This window comes from Solanum stenotomum, chromosome 2, assembly GCF_019186545.1.
Source record: "Solanum stenotomum isolate F172 chromosome 2, ASM1918654v1, whole genome shotgun sequence".
NCBI lineage: Eukaryota > Viridiplantae > Streptophyta > Magnoliopsida > Solanales > Solanaceae > Solanum > Solanum stenotomum.
Window position 1 is genome coordinate 16,173,309 of NC_064283.1, and position 10,893 is coordinate 16,184,201.

The 10,893-nt window shown below is 29.7% G+C and overlaps 2 protein-coding genes across 2 annotated transcripts; one reads left to right on the forward strand and one right to left on the reverse strand.

The window, feature by feature from the left end:
- Positions 1–2,682: 2,682 nt before the first annotated feature.
- On the forward strand, positions 2,683–3,937 carry LOC125855734 (uncharacterized). The gene has a single exon (XM_049535461.1). It carries the CDS (start codon positions 2,683–2,685, stop codon positions 3,913–3,915), a length of 1,233 nt encoding a protein of 410 aa, XP_049391418.1. The 3' UTR covers positions 3,916–3,937.
- Positions 3,938–4,352: 415 nt separating this feature from the next.
- On the reverse strand, positions 4,353–5,474 carry LOC125856398 (uncharacterized). The gene has a single exon (XM_049535928.1). The coding sequence runs from the start codon at positions 5,461–5,463 to the stop codon at positions 4,504–4,506; it is 960 nt and encodes a 319-aa protein (XP_049391885.1). The 5' UTR covers positions 5,464–5,474; the 3' UTR covers positions 4,353–4,503.
- Between the last annotated feature and the right edge of the window lie 5,419 nt (positions 5,475–10,893).

A 10,893-nucleotide genomic window follows, 5' to 3' on the forward strand; every position in this document is an offset into this window, starting at 1 on the left:
CATCTGTGAATTAGATACATGAAAATGGTGTCAAACAAAAATACATCAACCAAAAAAATAAAAAATACTTTACCTCTATATATAATAATGTTGCTTATGTAAAGTTGGGTATGAAATTTTTACATCCAAAATATGCATTGAGTAGGTTGAGAAGAAGGGGTAATGGAAGATGAAGGATAATAATGTGTAGGTATGGGTAAAGATACAAAGGAGACGTGTGACTGGGGAGGAAAACGGTGGAATTGGAAAGAGAGAAATTGATTTGAATTGTAAAAAGTCCCAATAATTAAGGAAGTATAATGTTAGAATAATTATTAATTACCACTTTTAATGGAATTGTGTATTTGATTATATTTTTTAAAAGATACGATATATTTATTAAAAAATGGTATTATAAGTAATATTTTTAAACTAGTGAAAATGTATGTATTTATGGTATGAAAGTATGTCTATATAGATAGTTTTTCCAAAAAAAAAAAGCAGTATAGAGATCCACTAAGTATTCTTATACTAGAGGATATTGTAGGTAGGGGCGAAGCCACGTGATTGTCAGAATATCCAATTATATGTTCTTTGTTAGAGAAAAATATATTATATCATATATATATATAAATAAAATGATATATAAAATAATTAAATAATATATTGTGAACATCCAACTATTAGTAGATTAGTGATTTCAGATGCCTATGAGGTTTGAATTCTATTATCACTCATTGAAAGTACATGAATCAAGAATTTTATCTAGTGAATCCACCAATGACATTTTTGGCCACATGATGGCGGCGGTTTGACGGTGAACGTTTCATGAGATATTTTTGTTTATTAATTAAAATATGTTTTTTCATGCAATATCCAAGAACATTACATTTATTGCCAAACCAGTGATTAATGAGCTTACTAGGACAATTGTTTTTTTTACCGTAACTATTGCTAAATATCAAAAAGTTCTTCACTTTATCTTGAAACAAATTATCTTTTTAATCATTTTTTCAAACACAACAACTAAGTTTATGTGTTTTCAAATATTGTTAATTATTTATTTTCTCCATCTCAATTTATATCTTTTATCATCTCAAAATGACTGATATATACTAATAATTTAATTTTTAAATATTTTTTTTCCTAATAAGATGATTTATAGTCATTCACACAGATAGTTGTGACTTGTTTTAGACCATAAATTTTAAAAGGTCTTATTTTCTTCTAAAATTATTTGTTTATACAAACTACATCATATAAATTGAGACGTGAATATTTATATTAGTTTAATTTATTGATTATTTGTCTTGAATTTCTTATCATAATTAAATTTTTTCCCTAAAAGGAAAAAAACGAAGTTTCCATATTTGGCCAGTCTCTTTTTGTAGGAAAAAGTTTACACTGTAAATAGAAGTTTATTCCTTCTAAATTAGTAGGATTCATAATGTAATCCTAAAGGACTTTGAAAGTTTTGTGTAGCGAGAGAAATGGTAGACACTTCTTTTATTCCGATTGAATTGTGTGAGTTAACTTTCTTTATATTTTATAGAGCAACTTTCACATATAACAAACACAAAATTCATATTTGTATGTTATAGCAAAGTTTGCATAATTGCGCTCCATAGCAAACATATATATGCATAATTCGCTATACATATACAAAAAAACAGTTGTATAATTCGCTATACATATACAAAAGAAAGCAGTTGTATACCAAAGATCAATTGTATAATCTGTGTATGTATAAAACGAGAAAGAGAGAAAGGCAAAAGAAAACTAGGGAGAGAAATATTTGTATTGTATAATTATAAGTGTATAGGACGAAGATATATGTATTTGCATGTGTATATACAATTTTCTCTCGTTTTATACAAACAGAAGCGCAATTTATACATTTTGTTTCTGTTTGTATAAGCAAGAGAGGCGAGGGTGGCAAACGAGATTTGGGAGAGTGGCGAGCGAGATCTGGGAGAGGGGAGAGAGGGGAACGAAAATATATGTATATATACAATTTCCTCTCGCTTTATACAAACACAAACACATTTTATACATTTTTGTTTGTATAAAAGCGAGAGAGGCGAGTGAGACTGCCACCAAATGAGAGTGGCGAGCGAGATTCCACCAGAGAGAGTGGCAAAAATAGCAATAGTTTGCTATAGGGTACAATTAAATCAAAGTATATTTATAACATTTAATTTGAATTAATAATTTGCTATTATATACAATTTTTCCTATTTTATATCCTCATATTTATACTGTAAATTACATATTTCTTCTTGTAGATATAGTCGATTGACTGAACACTTTAATTATTTATATATTTATCATTTATTATTTTCTTAATCATAATCTTTTGAAATCTGCTTCGCTAATTATTTTTGGACCTAACAAAGGTGTCTCTGAACTCTAAAACGAATCAAAATAGTAAAAAGATAAAAGGATTTGTAGCGGAAATCTGAACGAAAGTTAGATGTGTTAGAATAAAATAAATAAATAAAAAGGCAAAAGCGCGTAGTATTTGGATAGTACTATGCTTGTCTAATTGTTCCATGTGATGAGAGTCATCTTCCACGACTTTGACATTAAAGTCTCTTCCTTATACTTTCACACCATTTTTTATAGTAATTTCCTCTTTCTCAAATTCAGATCCAATTCAGCCTTTAAATCTTCAACAAAAACCAGTCATAGAATTCAGTACATATGGCTCCACAACACTTTTCTAACATACTTTTAATACTCTTACTAGCTTCTTCATTCATTTCTGCTCATTCATCAACAAGAAGAATATTGAAACTAGACATTAATGATGATGATTCTCTTCAACCAATTAAGAAGAAATCCATTTCAATCAATCCTCAACCAATCAAGAAGAAATCCAATTCAAATTCACTTTCCAGTTCCAACAATCAAACCAAACTCATCAAATCCACTACTGCCTCTTCCAAGAACCAAACAAAACTTTCTTTATCTGATTCAGTTTCTGTTTCTACCAAGAACAAAACCAAACTCACCCCAGAAGAGAAACTTGCACTAAAATCCCAATTGAAAAAACTCAATTCCACTTCCACCAAATCCTCAGATCTATCCAAAATCACCTCTTCTTTGCCCAAGAACAAAACAACCACCACAAATGAATCCAAATCCAAAAACCCAACAAAATCCCAATCATCTCCAAACAAAACTACAAAGAAAGCAACAACACAGAAGCCCTATTGGCTAAAAAATGATGAAGATGACTTAATCTCTGATCTTACTGACTTACCATCAAAATTCCAAGAAACCCTTTTACCAGATTTAGAAAAAATCTCAAAAACCTCAAAAGTCTACCTCAACAAAGCCAACAAACAAATCACCAACAACTTCAAACCCATTGTAGGCAACAAATATGCATCCACAATAGCCTCAATAACTTCATTCACCTTCATTCTAATCCCTCTAGTTCTTGTCTCCCTCATTTTCAACAAAATCAAAGCTTATTTTTCACTCCAAAGACTCTTAATCTTCATCCAAGTTTATCTCTCAATTTACTTCTCCATTCTCTGCCTTTCTTCTCTACTCACTGGGTTAGAACCGCTGAAGTTTTTCTACGCTACATCGCAGTCCACCTACATTTGCCTACAGCTCCTTCAAACTCTCGCTTATGTGTTGTACCTTTTGATGCTATTGATGTACCTCGTCTTAGTATTCTCAACGGATACTGGGCCGGTTACGAAAATGATTGGGCTGACCCAAACTTTTGTGGGCTTTGCTGTTGGGCTTCATTATTATATGACGGTGTTTCATAAGGCTGTGCTACGTCAGCCTCCTAAGACTAGTTGGAGAATTCATGCTATTTATGCCACGTGTTTTCTTTTGATATGTCTCTTAAATAGAGCTGAAAAAATGAAGAAAACTTACTTACAAGAAGGTGGTGAAGAGGGTAAAATGAACTAGAAGTTTTTCTTTTTTTTTTAATTACTTAGATAGGAAGTGAGATAAAAACAAAAATAGAAGGAAAAAAACATTGTTTCTTCTATATTGCAATTTGTAATTTATGAGGGTTTTATTATTATATATTTTGAATAAATGATGCAACATTTGGTTCTTTTGTAACTTTTATTCAATAAAAAATAAGGCTAGTGCAGAACATCTCCCACTATAAATATGGTTCTATACTAAGGGTAAAGAATTACCCATATAATTGCATTGCTACAGTAAATTTTATTGAACAAGTTTAAGAGAAATTTTATACGTTTTCTCATATAAATTCGACATCTCATATATAACCTAACCAAAAAATGACAAATCAATCAAAAATATCATCAACTATTTATGATTTATTTAAATATCACATAGTTTGATTTTACAATATTATTCGGTGCACCCATTCATCGAAAAAAAAACATTTACTTAATTCGAAAATTTGGACACCTCAGCAAAAAGTTTAGCTACACCACATGGACATGTTACACCACGCACGTCAATAAAAAAAAATGGTTGCACCTCTGGCAATGAATATACACACATTGTTGACTAAAGTTGTCAATTAATTTGAGCCATATAATCGTTCTCCGGCAACGGCCTAATCGCGTAATCGTTCTCCGACGAAGATCTGTACGGAGCTTCCTCTGCGACTGGCACCTCAGTAAGTAATGGTACAATTATTGCTGCTGAATCTTCCAAAAATAGCGGTCTTGTTTCAACTAATATACAATTTTGCGCGAAAACAAATAATACTCCCAAAAATGCGAAACCTAAAAAACCCAATGAAATAGTCCAGACCTCAGACGTGATTATTCGATGATCATTTCCATCATCAGCAGAAGGAGCGGGGCTAGGAGCAACATTCACTTCAGCAACAACAGCAAAATGTCCCTGTTTTCTCGTTGAACATATATTACCATTAGTCACATTACTAAACTCGATGGAATTATTCGAGTCAAAATAAACACACTTGAGCGAAGACTCCTCTGACTCAGACTCAGACTCAGACGTTACATCACTGAACTTGATGTCTACAGGATTTTCCAATGGATGGATTTGCAATTGTGATTTATTTTTGGCACACATATCCATCGCATCGTAAGTCAAAATACCCAAAATTGGTGTTTGATAAATGTAACCAATAGGTAAAGGATAATAAAAAGACGACCAATTACCAAGATTTTGATAGACAAGAACGATTCTTGTTACATAAGGCTCTACAGTGATTCCAGTTGGGATAAGAAATTCATGATAATAACCATATCCTCTCCATTTTAAGCTATCTCTTCGAAGCATCAGCGCGGATATTTTAATCCCAGACAAGTTAGAAGGAACAGTTCCTTCATAAGCAGTACCTGTTTTTGTTTTTGGCCATAATAATGCCTTGAAAGCATATTCTTGAAGTAAAGAATCGAGAGAACTTTTTGTTGAAAATTCCGAATTAATTGATTCAGATCCAATCGCAACACAAATAAGAAACCAAAAAATTGTGTACATATAAACAATTACTGAATGCATTATGAAATTGGAACAATTTTTATCGTTGATTTATGGAAACTAGCTAGAAAAAAGAGATGAAAACTGGAATAGAATTTTTGGTATGCAGAAAAAAAAAGAAAAGTGGGGAACAAGTAATTAAAGCTATAGTTTTTGTTCAAAATTAAGTCAACTATTAATCATGTTAGGGTGTATGAATTAATTCCTTATTTGTTTATTACAGTTAGGTGACCGAAAATGTCGTATGTACAGATCATCTAGGCTCTAAGCACTATAAATATTAAATTAAAATATACATAAATATTAGTATTCAATTTCATAAAACTTTTATAGTTGTAGCTTGATATAAGTCAGCTTTAGTTTTAATATTAATAATATAATATACAAGAAAGTAAAAGTGAACGAAGAAATTTAAAATATTTTTGTTTGTGGTAATAATCAACTTATACATAGATTTGTACATGTTGACACCGTAGATTTTTTTAATTATAAATATTGTTGTTGCTGTAATAATTTTATTAATATTAATAATATTTATTAACTGTTAATATTTACTCATAAATATTATTCTATTTATTCATATTTATGTTATGGTATTCAATTGATCACATAGTTTAAAAATGAAAGTAGAAATCGTTGAAATTGGTGGAATAAATCATAAATCTTTATGTTGCTATGAATTATTTTATTATTAGTTTAAAAGGGGGGAAATTAACTAACGAGACATACTTTACTACCATATATATACTTAATTTACTTTTAATTTTTTTTTTTAAAAAAGATAAATTACTCAAGTACACACCACTATTTACCATATTCTCAATTTTTCCTTACCATTCAGAATAATACAAAAATCCCTACTTTTCACCAAAATCCCAAACTGTCCGGATACATTATTCCTCTCCACTCCAAAACTCACGTTTTCCACTCTTACATTCACTCCTTCAATATCTCCCTATTTTTCACTCACACAATCAAAATCAGTTATCTTATTCATCCTAATTTGAATTTCAAAAGGTTTCTCTCTCCAGTCATTCAATTTCAAATCTGAAAATAGGTAGTATCATCTTTTTCAATTTGTTGATCTGCGTTTTTTTTTCCATCGATTTTATCGGATACATATGGATGCTCCTTCATTTAGTATTGGGATTACCCAAATAGTTACACCTAACACTAAACGAATCTTTGATTCTGATGATCTCAAATGGGTCGATAACAGATCTAAAAGGTTGCACGATCCTTTAACAATGACAAGTCAAAGTTCAGAGAAGGCAAAAGTGAAAAAAGGATGAACCTGCATCATCGAAAGCAAATGTTGAAAAAAACACCAAAGAAAAGGGATAGAAAAGTTGTTCCTGCCATTTCTCGACCTAAACTACCCAGGATATGCATTTAGTATCTATTTCTTTGTTTTAAATTTATGTCCTCCCCCTGTTGTTAGTTGCTTTAAATTTGATACATTAATATTGTTAAAGATATAATATCATATTGTTATGTATCTTTTTCTTAAATCTCCCGCTTTTGCACATAAACCCCTAATTGGGAGGATAAGATTGGAAATGGGTAATCATATCAAGGAAAATCCTTATATTAGATCATTTGAAGTGTTTAAATCAAAGTTGGAGGAACAAAGGAGTCTTAAAACAAAAGCTAAAGTTGATGGGTTCACCATATCAGAATATTTCGAACGATCACGCACATGATGTGACTTTGAACAAGCAAATATCCCGGTATATGAGGAGTTAGGGGTTGAACTGCTTTTCAAATAAAAAATATTTGAGTCTAATTTTCATTAATATAAATCGCTCATTCATCTGATTTTAGTGTAGAAGGTTATGCGTGTTATACTACAAATATATGCGGTGCCAAGGCAATCAACGGAAAAATGTATGTCCCTAAAAATGGTACTTATATTACTTTTTTATGATGTTGTTATATAGATAAATGTCATCATAAACTATATGATGCATGGAAATGAAATGTTCTTATACTAAATATTTTCTCATGCTGAAGTTCTAAGTCTATAAAGGTCCATAGTACTCTTTTCAAGTCAATAACGTTTCACATGACTGTATGTGTTTACAATTGAAACTCTTAGAAGTTACGTTATATATCTGTTACATAAGTAAAGAAAGTAATTTTTCATAGTTTAGTCATACATATGTGTATATATCACATAGATATACGATTCTTTAGCAAAAGAAAGTAATTGATGATTAAATCATGAGTTATATGATTCATGACTTAATTATTACATGGAAGATTAGATTGCAACCTACTCTGCAATGTGAGATGAATATCTATAGCATACTGTTTATTCATGACTTAATTATTACATGTTTATGTATGAATCAATGTATCTTTATATATCTAGATATCTATTCCGCTACTTCTGAATTTATAACCACAATATAAAATATAGCATACTCCCTCCGTCCATTTTTACTTGTCGACTATATAATTTTGGGATGTGTAACAATATTTGTCCAGTTCATAAAATCAATGAACAATTTATTGTTTTGTGCCTATCCTACCTTTGCTATTAATATTACTCCCTCCATTTCATATTAATTGAATTGTTGAGACATTTTTCATTTTTCAAATTAACTTAATTGTTCAATTTTCAAAACTACTTTTAGAATGTTTTTCCAATTTTACCCTTCATTAGTTAGTATTGAAATTAGTCATTAATTAATGTTTAGTTATTTAAATCATAATTTTGATAATAATTAATAAGGATTAATTTGGAAAGTTAAGCCTAATTTATATCTTAATCTTCTTTTCTTAAAAGGTGTGAAACGCCTCAACAATTCAATTAATATGAAATGGAGAAAGTATTTATTATATTTCAATGTTTAGTTGACTTATATGTAATAAGGACAATTTGATAAAATTACCTCTATCATAGTCTCAGTATAATAAAGAGTCGTGCAAACAAATGACTTTAATGTAGAGTCAAATGTTAGTTAATTAATTAATTTGGGCTCACAAAAATTAAGACAACCGACGAATTCGGACAAGAGTGGGTGTCGGTGGCCAAAATTTTGAAATATCGAAACACAACATAACATGTCTAGTCTCTAATCACCGACTAATTATTTACACATTAGCAATTAATTATGATTAATTGTTTACATTTCACCTAGTTTATCCACCTAACCATAGAACTACTAGATCGTGTTACTCGTTCTGTCTCGTTAGTTGTCATATTTATTAGACCATACAATATCTTCTTCCTTTATTTTTATTTGTTTGTTATACTAAAATAAAAATAATAATTATATGTTCATTTTTATTTATTCAGCTTAAAAAATTAAGATATAATTTATTACTTAATTTCTAAATTATTCTTATTATTGATTGTAGTTATTATCTCAATATATTTCTTGAAATATTGAATTTATTATAATCAAAGGATGATATAATAAAATTACTTTTTTTTTATTTACTACTTCTGAAGGGATATATAAAGTTAAACATGAACAAATAAAAATGTACTAAAGAGGACTCATTATTTTAAAAAAGTAAAAGAAAATTGCTTATTATTTTTCATTTTCTTTTGATACTCTAATATATATGGAGCAAAATTAATATAATAAAAGAATTGTAGTTATTCAAAAAGTCATTTATATAGTTTGATTTAGGTGTAACCTACTAACCTTTCATCTTTTGTTCTTGTTTGAAATGAAATTATTATGGAAAAATTACTTAAATATACAACACTTCTTTACCTATTCTCAATATTTCCTTACTCTTTTATTAAAATACAAAAATCCCTTATTTTCCCCCAATTCAACTTAATCGGATACTTTATTAGTTTAAGTATCCGCCCGTTATTAATTAAAGTATCCGCGCTGCTATATTATGCATCCGCCCATTAATTGAGTATCCGTGCTGCTAACAACTTAATAATTTAAGTATCCGGCTGTTATTAATTAAAGTATCTGCGCTGCTATATTAAGTATCCACACTGCTATATTATGTATCCGAAAAACACTAAAAAAAGGGATTTTTGGTAATTAATGAAGAGTAGGGAAAGGAAGTAATTTCTTTCTTATACTATGTCATTTGACTAAGTTTTACAATTATTATCGCCCTATAATAATATGATCAGAATTTTTTTGATCTTGTATAGTATACTTGCACAGCCACGAGTCATTTGCAGATTTGCTTTTTCCTCCTAAACAAACTGATGATTCGTCTAAATTAAATACGAAAAAAAATAATCCCCGTCATTAGTTGTCAATATAGGCCGGTCTAGTCTATACATGCTTTGAAATTTTACGGATCAAACTAGGCTAATCTATTATTTTGACGGGCCAAAAAACAATCGGCCCTACTCATAACTATGTGGGTTATGGGCCATGTAAGCCCACTTTTTCGAAAGAATAAATTTCTTCTAATTTAATTAATTATAATTTTAAATTTTAACATAAATATCGATAAAATAATATTACATGATGTTTATTATTTGTTAATCAAGTATCAAATCCATAAACAAAATAATCCTACTAATGCTTATTAAGTTTGACTTCAAGTAAAATTTGATTGTATAACTTAAATATGAAATTATTGTCATTTTATATAATTTTTTTGGCTACAATAGTACATGAACATATTTTTTATGTTTGAGTTTTTTAACTTTATGCTATTTACTTGCTTGGTTTAAGACTTTAAAGATTGGACTCCTTTTGTGACTTTTAGTATTTTATTTTATTTAATTGTTTAATTTTTTTTTATTAGGCTCACGGATAAGCTTAATCCACATTGCTCAAGCCCTATAGGTAAACGGGCTTATCCTAATTGGGCTAAAAAATCATCTTCCTAAATGAGCTCTAAAAATTTTAGTCCAGTCTTATAAATATACGAATTGGACCAAGCTGACCTAACAGACTTAGCCCTTATTAACTGCTCTAATCCACACCAGAAAAAACACGATAACAGCTTTAGAAAAGGGAAAATTGTATAAAATAACAAACTATTAATTCAAATTAAATGTTATAACCACAATTTGATTTAATTGTAACCCATAGCAAACTGTTATTATTTCGCCTCTCTCCCTGAATTTCTCGCTCGCCACCCTCGTTTCTCGTTGGCCAGTCTCTCCTCGCCTCTCTCACTTTATATAAACACAAATGTATAAAATGTGTTTGTGTTTGTATAAAGCAAGAGAAAATTGTATATACAAATACAAATATATATATTTTCATTCTATACACTTATGATTATACAAATATAGATCTTCCCCGGCCAGCCCCCCTACCAGCCTCCCCACAAAAAAAAAACATAATTTAAGTTTGCTTTTAAAAAATATTTCCAATTTCAAATTTATTTTTCACCCCACCCCACCCCGCCAGCCCCCCTTCCCCCAATAAAAAATAATAATTTAAAGTTTGTTTTTAAAAATATTTTCAATTTCAAATTTTTTATTTTTTCACTCCACCCCTACCC